This window comes from Petaurus breviceps, unplaced genomic scaffold (assembly GCF_028583685.1).
Source record: "Petaurus breviceps papuanus isolate PSGF00001 unplaced genomic scaffold, PetGlider_PUasm1.0 187, whole genome shotgun sequence".
Taxonomy (NCBI): domain Eukaryota; kingdom Metazoa; phylum Chordata; class Mammalia; order Diprotodontia; family Petauridae; genus Petaurus; species Petaurus breviceps.
Window position 1 is genome coordinate 15235253 of NW_027185799.1, and position 20638 is coordinate 15255890.

Here is a 20638-nt window from a genome sequence, read left to right on the forward strand (position 1 = left end):
GAATAGAAAATAATTATTAAGTGCTTCCTATTTGCCAAACATTGTGCTAAGTGCTCAGATACAAATAGAAAAGGAATGTAATCCTTGATATCAAGGAGCTCATACTCTAATTGGAGAAGACAACACATATAGGAGTCACGGAGTAGAAGGAAAGATCCAGAGGTCTCAGGGGCATAGCTACAGGGTGAATGGCAATGCCCGGGAATTCTTAGGATTTATGAGGATGTCTGACCCATAGGGGCAGTCTACCAGTACTTAATAAATTGTGATGAATGAATGAATTTAGGGTTTTTTAAATACAGTTTTTATTTATAGTCAAAGAGCAGCAAATTTGGCCTGGTTCTCAATTATATTCATCCCAAAATTTGGTTAAGATGATGCTCCTATATCACACATCACCCTACATGAAAAAAAATAGAGGTATGCATTAGGTATATTAAAGTTCCTTTGATGTTAAAAAGGAGAAAACTCTTATATCACCTTCCTTAGTTTGAATATTTTAAAACTAATCCAACAATTTGATTCAACAAGCACATATTAACAATAAGCAAAGTCCTGAGCACTGGGGTATAATGATGGAAAATAGGCAGCCCTTTCCCTTAAGGATCCTATAGTCTAATATGGGAACTATGGCGTGAAAACAAAGAAGTACGATGCAAGGTAGAATGTGACAGAAGAAAAGGACAAATTTAAACAAAGCAATTTAGTAAAATTGAAGGAGCATCAATTGCTTTCAGCTGCGAAGAAGAAGAAAGTTTTTTTAAATTCTTGCCTGAGCTCTGGTATATAAAGAAATTTTATTTGGATAGACAGGAAGGGGATAAAGACAACCTTGGAATACTTATTAGAATGGGGACAGATAAAAGGGGATTTAGGATCCTTGAGCGGTACATAACAGGAAGGGAGGAGGTATGATGGAGTTGACATTGTTGACAAGGGAGAAGGCTTTGCTGATGAGGCCCATCCAGTCTGCTAATGACTCCTCCTAAGCTATACCATCTCAATCCATGACATGTGGGTTCTTGGTTTACCTTAATGATAATTTCATCTTTCAGAACTTGAGGAAACCAAGAAAGGGAAATTCTATTCTAGATCTCATTCTTACCAACAAGGAAGAATTGGTTTTTAGGGTGGAATTGATAGGAAGTTTGTGAGGAAAGTGAGCCCTTCATCTTAGAATTTGTGCTAGAGAGAAAAATAGCTAAGAATAGGTAGATATGCAAGATGGATTTGGATATAGGATCTCATGGACTAAAATTCTACAGGGAAAGTCAACCCTATGAATGAGATCCCTTTTAAGAATGATATTCTGAAAGCACAAATAAAAATAATTCTAGGGGCAGCTAGATGGCCCAGTGAATAGAGAGCACTGGCTCTGGAGTCAGGAGGACCTGAATTCAAATATGACCTCAGACACTTAACACTTACTAGCTGTGTGACCTTGGGCAAGTCACTTAACCCCAATTGCCCTGCCTCCCCCCCCAAAATAATAATAATAACAATTCTATTGAGAAAGGAAAGGAAGGGTTATTTAAAGAGATCATATGTATATTCACAGAAAACTGATTATCAATTTAGATTAAAAAAATGTATACAAGGTAAAAGTGAAGATAGGTAATGGAGGATAAAATAACCCTTAAGAAGAGTGGAATGATCTGAAACTTGTGGAGAATGCTTAGAACAACAACAAATTTTTTAAAACTTACTTTGGGTTTGGGAGGGAAAGGAAACTCAAAGAAAGATAAGAACCTGATGTGGATAAGATAATGAAATGGATGATGGAGAAGGGGTGGAGACAGGATGGAGAAGGGGCAGAGACAGTCACCCCTTGTTTTGTTTGTTTCCTCTCTCCCCCCAAAATCTCAGACCAAACTATTACCCCCTGAGGCAAGTGAGGAAAGGTCAGTAACTACCTACTCACATGTCTAAGTTCCTGTCTCTCTGAAATTTTTGAGACTCATCTACATATGCATTAAGGCATACATGATGAAGGTAGGAGAAGGGAGCAGATGGGCTTTCACAGATTATATTCTACAAGAGATCACAGTTTCATAGCTATGTAACTGACTGAAAAGAGGGGTCATTATAAGATTTCCATATTGGTTATGGATCATAAAAAGCATTCATTTCAGTAGCATCAAGGTTACTTTAAAGGCTTTCCTCTAATCTATAATTTTCCATGATGCTAAATTTATGTGTAATGTAACAAAAGAGATTTTTAATTAATTGAATTGTGTCCTTCTGGTTGTCAAAGGGGGCATAAAATGGGGGTGATGCATACTCACTGAAGGTTTTCTTCATCGTCATGACGAATATGTAGCACAGAGTCTGAATGGAAAAGATGTCCCTCAAATCATGAGATGCTAAGAAATCAAGAAGATGATAGGGACCCTGACAGTCATATGGAAGCTGGTAATTGAGGAAAGTTTGGGAGAAAAGATGAACTCTATTTTGGACATGTTGAATTTGAGCAACCTTCAGGACTTCCCATTTGGCGTGTCCAAGAGATATGCGGAAGTGTGACTGCAGATCAGAAGAGTGACTAAGGCTGGTTGTATAGATTTAGGAATCATCAACATAGAGATGCTAATTGTACCCACGGAAGCTGATGAGATAACTAGGTGAAATAGTATTGAGCAAAGGCAGGAGGGGACAGGATAGAGGTTTAGGAGGTACCCAGAATTAATTGATGAAGTTTTGGGGTTTTTTTTTTTTTGCTTTTTGGAGAGAAATTGGGGTTAAGTGACTTGCCCAAGGTCACATGGCTAGTTTTTGTGTTGTGTCTGAGGTCGGATTTGAACTCTGGTCCTCCTGACTCCAGGGCTCTATTCACTGCATCACCTAGTCGCCCAGGTAGATAAAGTTTGAATGAAGATCCAACAAAAGAGACTAAGAAGGATAGGCAGCAAGCACTTGTTAAATACCTACTATGTGCCAGGAATTTTGCTAATTAACAGGGATACAAAGATGAAAAATATTCTCTGTCCTCCAAGAGCTCACAGTCTAATAGGGGATACAAAATGAAAGCTAACCTAGTCTTGAGAACGAATCCAGGAGGAGATGATCAATAGTATTAAAGGCTGCAGAGAGGTCAAGAAGGATCAAGACTAAGTAAAATAAGGCTATTAGATTTGGTAGTTAGAGATCACTGGTAACTTTGGAGAGGGCAGTTTCAGTTAAAAGGTGAGATCAGAAGCCAGGTTGCAGAGAATTAAGAAGAGAGTGAGAGGAAAGGAAATGGTGGCACTGAGTATTGGCATCTTTCTCAAGGACTGTAGTCAGGAAGAAGAACTAGCAGGGGCAGTAGCATCAAGTACAAAATGATGTGCTTATAGGCAACTGCTGCATGTTACAGATGAGGAAACTGAGGTCCCCAAAATGGAGCTAATTCATCCAAAATGACATAGGAAGTAGCAGAGGCAGAATTTACACCCACATCTTCTGGTGTAGGGCTCCTTCCATTACACCAAAAGAATATCAATTAAAGGAACTGGTATTAACCTGGAGAAGCCTTAGGGTGTATAAAAATAATCTTCAAGTACTTAAAAGGCTGTCAGTGGGAAATAGATTAGATTGTTCTGATTTACCCCAGAGGCCCAATGAATAGAGGTTGCAGAATGGCAAATATAGATTTAATGGGGGGGGGGGAACATTCTAACAATTGGAGGTATTCAAGAGAGATAGAATGGACTGTCTTGGGAGATAATGTGGTTTCTTCATCAAGGCTCTTCAAGGAGAGCTGCATTAACCGATGCTGATGGAGAAGGGATTCTTGTTCAGGTATAGGTTGGTGGACCTGGTGGTCTCTAAGGTTTCTTCTAATTCTGAGATTCTGTGACTGTCTCTTGACTTTATAGACTTTTTCTGGCCAGGTGACACCCACCAATGAGTGATGTATATGGTCCAAATGAATCTCTTGGGTTCTGGACTGAATTAATTCTTTCATTTGCTCATTTATTCAATGAAAATTTCAAGATCACTGTACTAAGTGCAAAGGAAATGCAAGGTTTAGTTAAGATATGATCCCTGCCTTCATAGAGTTTAGAATCTAGTGGGGTAAGGGAAGGTAAGAAAAATACAAAATAACATTCCACAATAAGTGCATTTAGAGAAATAGAATATACTACATGAGGTACAAGGGGGCAGGTCATTATCCTTAGACAAAACTGTGGCATTTAAGTTAGGACTTAAAAGGTGGATAAGAATTCAACAGATAAAGAAAAGGAAAAGGAACATTTTGAACATTAGGAGATAGTGTGATCAAAGGTCTAAGAGAGGGAAGGGCACAGAGTAAATTCATGGGGTCAAGAGATGTCCAGTTTATTTGGAGCATGGATTATGTTAAGGGATAGGAGATAAGGCTGAAAGGGCAAGGGGACATCAAATTGGGGGGGGTATTGAAAATCCAGAAGATAGGTTTGCTTTCAATCTGTAGGTAATAAGAAACCACAAATGATTTTTGAACAGATAAGTGACATGGCCAAATATTCAAAGATTAAGAACCAGTGAAACCCTGAGCAATGCAGCCATCATGGGGCCCTCTCCAAAGAGGAGCCATTATTTGGAAATGCCACATGATTGTTTGGGGTCCCCCAAACCAACGAAGTCTGGGGCAAATGCTTCTTGTGCCATTCTATCGACATGCCACTGCTCTGAATTATCATTTTAAGGAGCAGTTTAACTGAGGGCAGACTTTGTGGATTTGCCAAGTGGAAGACACAAATGTACTTTACTGATGCTGGCATTTAAAACCACGCATTCTTTTATAGGCATTTTGTATTTGTGTCTTTCAGATGCCATAACTGATTCCTGTAGTCATCCTTTACCACACACACACACACACACACACACATACACACACACATGCACGCATGCACGCACGCACATGCTCACTACATAGCTGCTTTCTTTGGATTTGGCATTTCTGTGCAGATTTCCAGGCAAGCCAACATGAGTCATCACTGGGATACAGGCTTCCAAAGAAAGCCTTGTTTTCAAATATTTTTAACTGGAACTGTTATACATCCAGGCCTCTAGTATATTAGACCTGGAAACTCATTTTTAAAGAATTGTACCCTCCAGGACTTAAAACCCAGTAAGACCAAGAGGCATAATTAATGATAATGAGGAGATATAAAACAAAAAGAAAGAAGTTTATTCAATTTGTATTTATCTTCTTTATCAATTCTCTTTATGTTCCGGTATTTTTACCCCTCTAATACTTTCCTTTTCTTTTGTCCCTTTTTCCTTCCTGAGCTACCTCTAATGTCCCTAGAGATTCCCAGTGACAAGCTATCTCCCCACCCACCACAAAAGCTTTCTCTTTTCTAACTCTCACAATTGGAGAAATACTAGTATACTTTATTTTATTTTTTACTCTGCTGTTATTTGCTTATATGTGCCAGTGCCTTGTTGGGTTTGGCATATTAAGCTAACTATAGTATTTTTTGTGTGGTTCCATGATCTATTTCTTGTTTTGTTTTTTAATTTAATTTTTTAATGAAGAAAAATCTATTGTCTCTTTCCCACCTCTTACCTTCCCATTAAAAAAAGAGAAAAAGCAAAATCCTTGTAACAAATATGGATTTCATTATATTATTTTTGAGATATCAGGGAAGCTAGAGTCAGGGAGAGACTAATGTGATGTTCCTAACCCTCTATGGCTATGAATTTTTGGCTAATACAGCCACGCTTTGCCCCCACCCCTTCCTCTCACCCTATCCTTTTCATCTCTTGAAAGCAATATGACTGGCCAGGGTTAAGGCTGAATTCTGACTGTAAATTAATATATACTAGAAGAAAGTTCCATCTAATAAGGTAGCCTGTTAGAAATAAAAAAACATGTAAAATACATAAACCAACTCCCCTTTTCCTTTTTAAGCTAACATGTAGAAAGGGAAGGCAGACCTAGAAGGTAGGAACAAATAGAAATCTGTCTTCCTTTTCTGTTCCCTAACCCCTTCCTGGTTTTTGGAAAGAGATTGGGAAGGAATGATCCAGCACCTTTGAGCTCCTTAGACTAAAAGATGCTCCTATCTGTGTATTCATTCATTCAGTAAACGTATGTTGAACACCTTCTGTGTTCCATGTGTAGAAAGACAAATGCTGGGGTAGGGGAAGAGAAGTAGATAAAACGTTGAGATAAGATGCAGTTGCTACTCTCTCAAAGCGTGTAATCTTACAAACTAGAGCTATGAATGTGACCTGTCAGGAAATATCCACAAAACTAACTGTACTAATTCAGGTGGACCAGTTGGATAAAAAGTCCCCATGTATCATCCATCTGAAGTACCCTTCCCAAGTGGAGCTTCTGAAAAACGGTTGCTATGGGATTTACATAACATCTCGAGTCCTGAAGGCATCTGACCCTGATACAGAGGACAATCAAATCATCTTTAAGATTTTACGAGGCCCCCAGTATGGACATCTGGAAAATACAACAACAGGTACCGGGTTTCTCAATCCTCCTAATTGCTCATTTTAAAATACCCAGTGGCTCACATCAAGGATTGGAGTGTTAGGGAGTAATTTAATTAAGTGCATGACCATTTGGTAAACAGTCCCTGAGGCTTTGTGATAGATGCAGTTTATAAATCAATACTAGGACTAAAGAGGGTTTGAAGTCAAGCTTCCCTAATCCATCTTGAATGGGAAAACCAAATGCAGAGTCACAGATGTTTATTGTTTACAACTTTTTTTTAGATGCCAGATTGTAATATGTACCAAGTAAAGTACACTGTCAGACCGAAATTCATATTTGTGACTTATTTTCAGTTCTATCATGAATTCCAAATGATGTCAATTTATTTTAAAATGTCATTTTTAGTTGCCCAACGATTTTTCCAGCAGCATAGCATTTCTATAGAGAAAAAGAGATATTTCTGTGTAGAGACCACAAAGTACTAAGCTAGACAGAATGATAATACTAATGCTACAGAACTGCAGATTTTTCTAGCACACTCTTCTGTTCTTTTTCTGCCTGAATTTTTTTTTAATGCAAAAGTCATCCCTAGGCAAAATTTTCTTGAGGAAAAGAAATGGGATTCTTTCAGTCAGTCAATTAACAAACATTTATTAAGTGGCTGCTAGATGCCAGGCATTGTGCTAAGCATTGGAGAAATGAAGAAAGGCATTCTAATGAGAGATACTCTCAATCTAATGAGAGAGACACATGTGAATAACCAGATATATAAAAGACTTATATGGGATAAATTGAAAATAACCAAGAGAAAGAAGGATAGGGAATAGTTTCATAGAGAAGATGGTATTTTAGCTGGATCTTCAAGGAAGCTAAGGAAACCAGGAAGCAGAGATGAAGAAGGAGAGAATTCCACACATGGGGGACATCCAGTGAAAATACCCTCTGGTAGACATTAGGAACCCAGAATATTATGACAAAAATCTTATGTCTGATATATGGCACTTGAAATAGTAGGAACTTCTTGAAAGCTGATGTTAATAACAATAGTTGACATTTCCATAGTTCTTTCTGCTTTACAAAGCTCAACAGTTTCCCAACTAATAAATGTCAGAGCTGGGATTAGAATTCTCATCTTTTTTTTTTTTGGAGGGCAATTGGAGTTAAGTGACTTGCCCAAGGTCATGAGCCTAGTAATTTGTGTTAAGTGTCTGAGGACGGATTTGAACTCAGGTCCTCCTGACTCCAGGGTCAGTGCTCTATTCACTGCACCACCTAGCCACCCCTGAACTCTCATCTTTTGACTTCAAATCCAGGGCCCTTTCCACTGTATCATAGCTTCCCTCTTTTACTGATCTTTAATACATTCTTTGTCATAAAATCAAGTAAACAAATCATTTTATTAATTCTTATTGAACTGAGTTGCATAAAATTGTTTTATTCTTTACTTTCAGGTGAATTTATTCAGGAGAGATTCAGTCAAAAGGACTTAAACGGCAAAACCATTCTTTATGTCATCAATCCATTGTCGGAAATGAATTCAGATAACTTGGAATTTCAAGTCACAGACCCCACTGGAAACACTGCTGCCCCTCAAACGTAATTTGTTTTCATATTAAGTAGGTTAGCTTGTCATGTATGATGCCCATAACACTTGAAGTCCATTTCACTGAGCTAGATCAAAAGGTTTAAGGTGAGAGGTTAAGCTTCAATAGTTCATTCCATAGCATATTCAGGAAACATAGAGAAAAACAATAAAAAGGGGTTTCCTTTTTATTATTATCCTATAGCAGGAAGAACATTAGTTCTCCAAAGTAAGGAAACATAAAAATCATTAAGTTATATCTGGTGGTTTGTGCCATGCATAAATATGAATATATCCCCACCCCCATGGCTAGAATCTTCTTGTCTTGGCAGTACATAAGGGCTTGGAATTATGAGTCAGCCAATCTCTTGTATAACATCTTGCAGCAAGAGGTCACTCTAGGACTATGGTAATTGCAGTCTTTCTAAAATACCCAGGCCAATAAGAATGAAGGGGAAAATGAGACATTGTACATCATGCTATAAATATATTTTAATTTATGTATTTAACAGTTTTAGCAAGGCCTATTTGATATAGCATTTTATCCCATTTGACGGAAGCTTTCCTCTTTCTTCCCCTGACAAACTCCCTACCCCTAAAATAAAATCAAATGCAACAGCCAGACATTGCTTTTGTGACCTAGGGTATTGTGAGAGTTGAGAGGAAGAAAAAAAATAGAGGGACAAATAGATTTTTTTGGAAAAACAGTGACATTTAGAATGTAGGTAACATCACATAGGTAGGTGGTACAGTTGATAGAGAGCACTGGGCTTGGAATCATGAAGACTCATCTTTATGAGTTCATATCTGGCCAGTCACTTAACCTTTTTTGCCTCAGTTCCTCATCTGTAAAATGATCTGGAGAAGGAAATGGCAAACCACTTCAGTATTTCTGCCAAGAAAACCCCCAAATGTGGTCATGAATAGTGGGACATGATGTCTCCTTCAGAGCTAACAAAAATAATATTCTTTAATTCTTTCTTGACCTCTCTATGATATTAGACGTGGTTGACCATCCTCTCCTTCTTGATACTCTTTCCTCTCTAGGTTTTTATGACGTAGCTATTCGTTCTCCTCCAACCTGTCTGATCACTATTTCTCAGTCTCCTTTGCTGGGTCATACCTCCTAACTGTGGGTGTACCCCAAGGCTCTGTCCTGGATCCTCTTCTCATCTTTCTCCACTCTCTCTTGGTGACCTCATCAGCTTATATGGTTTTAATTATCATCTTCATGCAGATGACTCATAGATCTGCATTTCCAGCTCTGGTCTCTGTCTTGAGCTCTTTAGCACATATTGCTACTGGACCATCTCAAATTCAATATGTCCAAAACAACCCTCTAAACCACACCCATTTCAAATTTCCCCCTCTTTTAGGTTACCAAAATTCCCAACTTCAAAATCATCCTCAACTCCTTACTCTTACTCTGCATATTTGATCACCAAATATTGCTATTTTACCTCCATAACAAATACATTTCCTCCATTTTACACAATCACCCGCCTAGATCAGGCCCTTATCTCCCCTCACTTTGATCATTTTAATAACTTTATAATTGATCTCCCTGTCTGTAGTCTTTCCACATTCCAATCCATTTTGCAAACATCTTATCAAAGTGAATTTCCTAAAACACAGACAGGTTTGACCATGTTATTCCCCTACTCAATAAACTCTAGTGGCTCCCTATTACTCCTAAGATCAAATATATAAAGTTCTTCTTGGCATCTGAAGTCCTTTACAGTCTGGCCTCAATTATCTCTAACTTTCTTACTCATGGCTTCCTTTCACGTACTCTATGGTCTAGCCAAACTAGCTTCCTTGGTGATCCTCATACATGGCACTATGGCATGCCATCACTATGATTTTACATTGTCTTGACCTCCATGCCTGGAATGTCCTCCCTCATCACGTCCGCCTCCATCTCTTAGAATTCCTTCTTTACTTCAAGGCTCATCTCAAGTGCCACCTTCTACATGAACCTTTTGTCAATCCTCTCAGTTACAACTACCTTCCCTCCAAATTGTCTAATATCTCTTTTGTATGTGCCAAAGAATTTCCATGTTGTTACTTCTAGTTAGACTATAAATTCCTAGAGTGCACGGACCTTATGCTTTTGTCTTTGTATGCCCAAGGCCTAGGATGGTGCTTGGCACATGGTAGACATTTCATAAATGCTTTTTAGTTATTGATTGATTTAATTTAGACAATTTTTAAAGGGCCTACTCAGCACTAAGATAAAGAAATGACACAGGTACTGCCTTCAAAGACATAATAATATGATGAGAGGAGGGGAGATAGATATATACACAATTAGTATAAGAGGGATAGATACTGATAGAGGTATGTTAGTAAATGTTTAACAGCCGACTTTCTGAGAGTACAGTACACTTATAAATTTAATCTACATTTTTTTTCCATCACTTGCTCAAGTCCATAGAATAGGTTGGAAACCAATGGCCTTGAGGCCACATGTGGCCCTTTAGGTCCTCAAGTATGCCCTTTGAGGAAATCCAAACTTCACAAACTTCACTGAATTCAAAGGGCTGCACTTGAGGACCTAGAGGGCCACAGGTGGCCTTGAGGTCACAAGTTCCCCACCCCTGGTTATACAATCACCAAAATAATAAACTCTGATTTGACACATTCTCCAATTTCCAAGGAATAAATTCTCAGATTAAAAATTTAATAAGAACCACCTCCAGCACACCCCTGAATTCAGGTCACGGAGAAGGAATTTTGGGCGATTTTTACCTCTTGCGATCCCCTCCAAAGTTTTATTCTTAAGTGTGAAATAAGAATCTTAAAGGCCATTGAGTTTGATCGCTTCATTCTACAGATGAGGAAACTGAGGCTCAGAAAGGCAAGTTCCTTGCTCAAGGAGAAGTAACTTGACCAAATTCACACCTGGAGTAAATGACAGAACCAGGATTTGGAATTAGGATCTCTGCCTCCACATCCGTTACTCTTTCTCTTGTCCTTTTATTGGCAGGTTCAAAGTTAATCATAATCCGGTTCTCTTTGTGCCTGCCACCACCTGGGTGCTTTTGCCTTAAAAAAAAAATTCTCATGGTAGTAATTTATCCCAATCAATTCTAATCATTTGCCCTCGTTCTTTCATTGACCATCAGAGAAAAGAGGGCTGTGATCATCTTCCTTTAGGGAAGAAGGGTCTAAAAAATGTCCTTGTTCAGTCCAAGTCAATGCAGTATTTTTCCACATTACTCCTCCCCTCCCCCCCCGCAACCTCCTCCCCCTTTTCTCTTGGGCAAAACTTTCCAACCATGATTTGCAATCTCAGGATCTGCCAGGAGATGGCTCTATAGACAAGTAGAGAAATGAAGTCTAGACCTAAACCAAATCAACAGTAATGTGTACTGCTCATGGGACATGGTGGGACTTCCCCTAGCCAACCGTCTACAACACGGAAAACCTCAGGGGTGGGAAATGAGAGAGATTCTCCTCCCTGATTTTCTGTGTGTGGGTGTGGGTGTGGATGTGAGTGTGTGATTTAAGAAGTGTTTGGGGGGAGGGGAGTGTATGTGTGCATAAGTATATTTTTAAAGAAAATTGTAAGCAGTTTCCAATTTTAAAAAATTTGTCAACAAGTTATTCGTTTGGAATGACAGACCTACTTTCCCATAGAAAGGATATTACAAAAGGTAGTTAGGCTCCTGGGTTAATATCAACTCATGTTTCTATGATTGTTTAAGGTTTACAAAGCACTTTCATTAGTCAACCTTATGAAAGAAAGAGTACAAACAGTATTATTCCCATTTTTCAGATGAGGAAAGTGAGGCCCAGAAAAGTATGAAGTGACCCAGATAATGGGTTAGAGCTGGTCTTCCGAACACTGAGAACTTCTATGTCCACATTCAGCCCTAATTCCACACTACCACGAAAACACCCTAAAGTCTATTTAAAATCTGATGTAGCACAAATACCAACAACTTCAACCATATTGTTTTCTATTATTTTTCATTGCCAATGTATAGTATTTCTATTTAGAAAGTATACTCTGCCTGCTGTGCACAGCAAGGAAAGAGAAGGATGGCATTGGAGACATACCTCCTCTCCTCCCCTCCAGCTGCTGGCCATCCATTTGGGAGCAAGACAGGAACCATATGGTTTGGGAAAAATTCCCTACTCTTGTGTGGATTGGCTGTTCTTGCATAAAGAACATTTGTAAATCAGGTATTTTGAAAGTCAAGGAATGCCTCAACTTTCAAGCATACAGTAATTCAGTTCAGATCTACAAACATTTATTAAGCATCCATTGTATGCAAGAGTGGACCCATCGATAAACTATAACATGTAATGCTGTAGGATAAATGCATTGGAGAGGTACGAAGAAAAGTATTACATAAGAGAAATTTGAGAGGGAAAAGTCTTTACCACTAGGAAGGAGGTTAGGCCAGAGAAGCTTCATAGATTAGTCTTTAATTGAATTGCACCTAAAAAGATGGAAAATAATTCAATAAAAAGAAACAGTACATTCAAGGCCTAGGCAACAGCGTTAGCAAAAATCACTGTGGCAGCTTTTGTTCCAGAGACAGAGGAGAGTATGTAGAAGGCAGTGATATATAATAAGTCTAGACAGGTCCTGTCAAAGGGTAGAGGGCTTTCCAACCCAGGAGGAGTTTGAGTTTGACTTGGTAGGCAATAGTCTGCCACAGAAGATTTCTGAGCAGGAGAGTGTCAGGACTAGATCTAGGCATAAGGGAGAATTACTGTCAGATGCACTGAGTGGCAGGAGGAAGCCCACCTCTAATTAAAAATTTGCTAGGGACTAATATACAAAGGGTGTAATCCACATAGCTAATAATCAAAGCAACGTGTAAATGCTACTGAAATTTGTCTCCTTTGGGGAGAAGCAGTGCCCACATCAGCATTCTAAAGACGTGATGTAGTAAACAGCCTTTCTAATTAAAGGGGAAGGGATTTGGAGGAGACAAGCTAGAATAAAAAAGTATTTAAAAAAAAAAAAAAACAAGGATGCCAGGGAGCTTTCAAAAGAAAGGGAAGGATTTCTGTGGAGTAGGGAATGTCTGGGGGGCCTGATTCTGCAATGCTAATGAGTTAGTGGTATAATGGAAAGGGTTGATTTTATTACATCAAAATCAAGGCGAATTTTGCTTAAATAAAGCTATCAAACCTTGTTGGTTAATGATTCTACATAGAAGTTTGCAATCTTTTGATAAAACTAAGAAGCGTTTATCTGTATTATAATCAAAATTGGGTATTTAAGACCTGTTTGAAAAAAAAACAACAACACTACCACTTCAGAATGAGAATCTCTTAGGTCTTGGAGTTAGAGCGGATCTTAGAATCAGAATTTAGAGGTGTTATGAACCTCAATGGCCCTCCAGTCCAACCCATAGCAAAAAGGAATCTCTATTATAACATCCTCAACAAAATCATCTTTTCCAAGCCTTTTCCTTATACGCATGAGGAAAGTTTAGCCCCAAAGAGTTAGGTGACTGTTCCAAGTCCATCTAAATAATAAAGAATAGAGCCAAGATTCAAACTCACATCCTTTGACTCCAAACTAATGCTTTTTCATATGTCAGTCACATGGTATTAGAAGGAAGCACTACTAGAACCATTTTGCTAGATTTTGAGTTCCATTTCTGGCTAAAGTCAGAAATAATGAATGTGTAAATGATACACATGATCCATGTACAAATCTGGTGACTCATGGGCTGATTATCTGATGCGGGATAATAAATGGAACCTCAGACTCTTTTCTTTCAGGTTACTTAAAAAAAAATATTGACCCCCTTTTACTGGGGAAAGGAAAGGAAAAAGAAAATCAAACTGGTGAATCTTGAAACATTTTAGAAACTCTTACAAAACTTCTTGCAGGACTGATGGTTGGAACTCTAGTCCAAAATAAAACTTTTGGATTATCTGTGGATGATTTCTGGTCCACATTCCTGGGAAAAATCAAGTGATGACTCTTCATGAATATAGGGTTTAATAGATATACCAACACATACCAAATACTTTGTGGGGGCTTTTTGTTTTTATTTTGAAGTTCCAATTTTATCCTTAAGGCATACACTCCTTGCATATAAATGCAGAAGTATTTATGAGAATTATAATATGTGCTTTCATATGACCTTTCATTGGGAGTCTCAAAGTACTTAATAAGCATTAACTAAACCTCATGTAATCTTTGAAGTAGGAGATTAAATAAACTTTGGAAAATGGAGAAACTGAGGCACAGAACATCTAAGTAATTTGTACACAATCACTTTTGACTCATGACTCCAGATCCCAAACTAACATTTTAGTCCTAGCAAGTACATCTTTCCCTTATTTTAATTTTGCTCTCATCAGAGTCTAGCATTTGCTTAAACTAATCACAGACATAAGTACAAGAACGTGTTTCAGTGAATGGAAAATCCAGAAAGATACTCTTTGCCTAAATCTGAGTGGCTCACCTTTGGTATGCATATGCATTTGTCAAGAAATTAACCCTCTCTGCAGGTGCTCATTAATAGAAGGAGTAGTGAGTGTGGATTAATATTGAGTGCTGGATTTGGAGCTGCTTAGACATTGGTTGAAGTTCCACCTCTGGTATTTGCTCACCCTGCGATGCTGGGCAAATCACTTCTTTTTCATCTGTAACATGAGGGGTTGGACTTGATGATCTCTTACATCCTTTCCAGCTTTTAGTCTGCGACCCATTTTCTAAGGAGCCATTCTTCAAAATTCTTTAGTTCAAGAAACATGAACAAAAATATCCACAGTACAGTGTAAACTGAGTACTGGATGTGTCATTCAGCCCAGTAAGTGCTTGTTATATAAATGGACATGTAAAAAAAATAGAAAATGTGGAAATCCAGAGATGTGATAACCATTGATACCTCTCTGCCTCTTAATTAGCTACGACTCTAGAAAGCTCAGTATCTAAACTTGTGTGTTTCTGCTTCTGCTTGTAAAATGAGAGGGTTAAAGGAGAGAGGACCGTTCGAGTGCTAAATCTTTGATGCAAACATGATTCATACCAAAGTACACTAGGTATTTAAACTGTTTTGGGTGCTGGAAATAAAAAGATGAAGAGTAGTAGCCCCTGTCTCAAGAAGTCTATTAGAAGGATTTAGACACAATAAGGAAGATGTGTAGATGACATTTATATTAGAAATAGTACAAATGGAAAAAGAAAATTCACTTTAGTTATATTATTTGTGTCCTTTCACATTTGTATCAGAATGTTTCTGTGTCATCTCTAGAGACAGGTGGTACAGAAGATAGAAAACTGGACCTGAAACCAGGGAGACTTGAGTTCAAATCCTAACTCAGACACTTACTAGTTGTGTGACCCTGGACAAGTCACTTCAGTTCTGTCTGCCTGTTTCCTTATCTATAAAATGGGGCTAATAATAGCATGTACTTCCTTGAGGAAGTGAGGCTCAAATAAAATAATATCTGTAAAGTGTTATGCACACATTAAAATGCCATATTAATGCTAGCTATTTTAATGGTTATTATTATGGTTATCTACCACAAATCTAACAAAAGCTTAAGTGCATAGAATCATTGAATTCAATCCACATCAAACATTTATTAAATACCTTTAAGCACATGTGACTTTGGATAGAAAGACAACAAACGAAAGCAAAAAATAATGTCTGGGGGTTTATAACATATAAACAAGTAAGTAAATTTGAGAACATTTGAGAAGGAAGGAATACTGGGGAAATCAGGGAAGACCTCAAAAGGTAGGTGGCCACCACCCTGAGTGAAAGGAAGCTAAAGATGCTACCAGAACCAGTAGAATGGTGAGAACTAAATTTGCCAAGTTCAGGAAAGAATAAGTAAGTCACTTTGGCTAGAGTGTGTGAAGTGTGGCAAATATGGAAAGTGTGAGAGAGTCTGGAGTCAGATTATGAAGGATTTTAAATGCCAGACTGAGAAGTTTGTGTTTTTATTTAGAGGCAAACGGTCTTCACGGAAGATTCTTGATAGGCTTGGGTCAGTAACTTAGGAAGATTATTTTGACCACTACATGGAGGATGGGTTCCTATTAGATTGTAAGCTCCTTGAGGGGAGGGACTGTCTTTTGCCTCTCTTAATATCTCCAGAGCTTACCACAGTGTAGGCTCTTAATAAATATTTATTGAATGAGTGAATGGATTGGAGAGGGGAGAGACTAGAAGTAGGAGAACCAAAGAATTGTCTTGGTGTAGCATAAAGTATAAAACTTAGAGTTGGGAGCATGTGGGTTCAAATCCTGCCTCAAATACTTAATGGTTATATAACTCTGGGCAAGTCTATGACCCAATCTGTCCCCTCAGTTTTCTCACTTGTAAAATGAGGGGGTTGGATTTGATGGCCTCTAAGCTCCAACAATTTATGGTTAATCATCTACTCCAAATCCCTCACTTTATGGAGAAATAAATTGAGGCCCACAGAGCAAAGTAACTCAGTGGTTGTACCCTTCTGAATTTAAATAAGAATCTGGGTACTCGCTTGGCTGCTCAGACTGCCATTAAAGAAGCTGTGGTTAACATTATTAAGGAATGGATTCCTGAAAGAATTCAATATTGAAAGGCATTTGTAACTTACTGAGACTTTGTTGAAATCTATCCAAATCTGTTCCTTTTCATTCCTTGTCCCTTCCCTGTCCTAGGAAGAGAAAATGGATTGAAGTCAGAGGACTGGATTTCAAGTGTTGGCTCTCCCATTGACATTCCTGACCTTTAGCAAATCACAGCCTCGGTGTCCTCACCCATATAATGAGGGCTTTTGATTAGATGATCCCTAAGGTGCCTTTCCACCTTTCCTTCATCTTATTTCTGTCTTTTCCTCATGCTTTTCTTGTTAATATTTATTTTTTCATCTTCTTCTCATTCTCCTAACCTGTCAGGGGTTGTTTGCCACGTATTGTTTCCACTGGCATTGTAACCATCATTACTACCTGTTCATCTCAGAACTCTACAAGCCTAGGGATTCTTTCCTTCTCGTGTTGTCTTGTTTCATGCCAGATTTGAATTCATTTGCATCAAAAACCCATCTTGAGTTGCAAAAGTTACAGTTTATTTTTCAGGAGAAGTATTTATGTGACTATGGAAGTCTTCAAACCTTAGTAAAATGTATTTGTTATAATGTATTATTAGATGTTGATAATAGCCTTGCTCTAACACAACTTCTAAAATTAACTCCCTCCTAGAAATCAGCGAAGGTCCTTTGTAATTTGAGAGCATTATGTTTATGATGCTGGTAACCAGCTTTTCTAGAGCCTAAGGAAAAATTTAAAAGAGAGATCTGGGAAGAGATGAGATGAAGAAGAGGAAGGGAAACAGAGATTGGATCCTATTGGAAGGTCTGGGAGTTGATATTGGCCTCCTATAGGTTTATGAGAAAGGGAAGTCATAGTAGGTACAATGGAAAGAGAATTGGGCCTGCCTGGGTTTAGGTCCTGTTCCTATCACCAGCTCACTGTGGGATCTTGGGCAAGTTACTTAACCCCACTAATCCTCAGTTTCTTCATCTGTGAAATGGGAAATTTGACCTAAATGATCTCTAAGGTTCTCTCCAGTTTTGATGACCTACAAAATGAAGGGTAACAGGTAATGAAAGTGCTAAAATCAGAGTGGGGACTTAAGGAGAAAATGTTAGAAGAAACAAACCCAAATTCCTGTTCCAAGTTACTTGCAAAAAAAAAAAAATTCAACCATCCATAATTTCCCCCATATTTTTCTGTTTGGACAACGATAGAAAGAATCAAATTGGGCCTCTGTATCAACTACTGAACTATACCTACTCTGATTATATGTGAATTAGTGGTCACAATATCATAGTCCTCAGGAAAACCCATATATCCTAAAAGAATTAAGGCTACATTTCTCATGAATATCTTTCTTTTTCTTCCTTTCATGCATAGTTTGGAATTGAAATGGTCCTACATTCAGTTTTCCCAAACTGAATATGAGGTGTGTGAAAATGTGAACACGTTGCCACTGAAAATCACCAGGACAGGTCATTCTATGGAATCAGCCTTTGTTGGAGTAAAGGTAACTATAAAATGTAAAATTATAAACCTGAGTGTAAAGTTGCTTAAAGTGCCTGGTGAAACTTTCCTGTAGTCTGGAAACCTTCCCAAACAATCAGTGTGAATTCACATTCCACCCTCCTCCTGGGATTTGGACACAAATTCTTCTGAGGTCATGCCAACCCTGGTTCATGTTCGTTTGTGCATGATTATAATAGTTTCTGAATGAACCTCACCTATAGAACTTTAGATGGTTATTTGCATAAAGTCTTTGAGTTTTGATTTCATAATCATATTGTTAGGATTAGTTCACTGACAACATGTGATTTAGAAATAGAAGATTATTTCCCTCTTGCTCCAGTAAGACGAATAGGTATAAAGAAAATTGCATAAATCATGGCACAGTGAATTCTGTGTATTTAATTTGTAGATTATGTGTAAAAAGTTTTCAATCCCAAACTAGTTTCCTCCTAACACCTAGCACACTTAAAAGTTTTCTTTCCACAACACCCTTTGTTAGTACGGATAGTCAAGAGTTAATCATATTTAATCATAATCCTTTACATAACTGAAAGGCCTCCAAAGGGCTCCTGAAGTAAGATTCATTTAAGGGAATAAAAAAGAGAGAATAAAAAGTAAGCTTTGTCAAAAGTGAACCAAGAATGTCCTCACCCAACCTCACTTTTAGACAAAAGGACAAATATTAGGCTCTGTGAAATCATATCTGTTTTAAGCCTCAATGATAATATGTCAAGTATCTATAAAACTTTTACCTTCTAATAAGGCCAAAAGGTAGGGTGAGGTAGTTATGCTTTCAAAACAGGACCTCTTTACTAAGACTGTTGCTTCTCTGGCATAATAAACATACATCCATTAAAATAACCAAGAGCATAGAAACAATATGGTGTACTGGAAATAATACTAGTTTCAGTGTTGGTTCAGAAGGTTCAGAAACCCTTGATTCAGATCTTGGCACAGCCACTAATTATTTGTATGAACTTAGATCAGTTTCTTCTCTTCTCCCGGGCCTCAGTTTCCTACTCTGGATAATGAGGAGATTGGATATGCTCTCTAAGGTTCTTTCCAGCTTTAAATTTGATAATGTTCCATATGCATGTGCAGTTGATTATTTACAGAAATATCTGATGATGTGCCTTTGTCTTTTCACATATTCTTCTCTGCCTATGTAGAAAATGCCATATGTTCCAGAGTTTCTGCCAGTGCCTTTATCCACTTTGCCAATATAGAAATAGTTGATGTGATTTTATACTTAATCCTATTTTTGACTGAGTAAGCATTAGTAGCTATATTGTGAGTTGTAGGATCAGACTCTAAGAATGTCAGAGTTGAGCTCATCAAATAAAATCCCTCATTTTATAGATGTGGAAACTGAGCTTCACAGGAGTGAAGGGGCTTGCCTAAATTCACACGGCTAGTGTGTGTGACAGATCTATGAGTTAAGACAAAAAATCTCTTGGCAAATCAGAGTATATCTGCAAACGTCAACATGCTAATACATGCTGGTTGTTATTATATTTTATTTTTACTGATGCAGTTTTCTTCCTACTATACCATGATCTCTACTCCCCATCAGCCTGAGTTTACAATCTTTCCTTCCCGAGGCAATGCTACTGTGTATTTCTGTGGGAATTCAAGGCTCACACAAACTTCTCTCTTTATGTTATTGGCCATATGACAAAAAAAGAGGAAAAAGATGATGGGCTTTTATCCTATGCTCTTGGCATATGATTAAATCATTCTCCCTAATCTAACAAACCTCTCTACCTGCCTCGATCCGTCCTATTTCTTTTCTCACATAAGCTTCTGCACACTCTGTGGTGGTAAATACTAGGTAATTGTACGTGCAGGTTTCATGCAGGGACCCAAGTGTAATGGAACTTCCAGCATATGGTAAATACAGGTGTACAATAGCCCACAACTTCTCAATAAGAGATTGTTCCACAGGAGCCTGGGCATCACAAATAAAGAGGGAAGAAAGGCAAAGGAGGCAATTCTAGGAAGGACCATCAGATAAAAATGCTTCCAATTCAGACATATTAAAAGATGCCTGTTCTCTTCATTCCTCTCAGCATATTTTTAAAATGGAGATATTATTTGAGGTTTTACAGAAAGATTTGCTTTTTAATTTTTTAAATATTGAGTTTCCAGTTACCTATTAAACTACCTTTTGTTGAGGAAGAGGGAACTTTAAAATTTTCCTGAAAACCTAATAATTGAAAAAAAAAATTTAAAAATCCAACAATGAACAAAAATGACACTTCTCTATTTCCTATTCTTAACTGGGATTCTAAGATTTCCCTTTCCCTAAAGCCAGTCAAGAGCCCTTCCCATGACTCCTCTTTCATGTACACACTTGCAGAAAGGGCATGGGTCCTACCCAGAGCATGAAACAACCTGTCTTGTTCTGAGTCCTGACACTTTGAGTCACTTATATCCTGGGTAATTTTCCAGCAATGTATGGCTTGTGAACCCTGCAAAATTGAGGATAGAATGCCTTCATGAGACTGTTCTTAGCCCAGTTCTCCCCACAAAGCTGTTATCCACATCATGGAACAATAGTTCATCCAGACTGAATGTGGGGCCCAGATTTGTACAGAGCTTTTTTTTTTTTTTTTTT

General features: G+C 38.0%; 1 protein-coding gene across 6 annotated transcripts in view; it reads left to right on the forward strand.

Moving 5' to 3' along the window:
* Positions 1-20638, forward strand: part of FREM1 (FRAS1 related extracellular matrix 1) — a 271046-nt gene that overhangs the window by 226784 nt on the left and 23624 nt on the right. For all 6 annotated transcript variants that reach the window (XM_069090684.1, XM_069090683.1, XM_069090682.1 and 3 more), the window contains 3 exons: positions 6245-6446; positions 7873-8017; positions 17893-18022. In XM_069090684.1, the coding sequence (XP_068946785.1) occupies positions 6245-6446; positions 7873-8017; positions 17893-18022 (477 nt within the window). The remainder of the gene's footprint in view (positions 1-6244; positions 6447-7872; positions 8018-17892; positions 18023-20638) is intronic.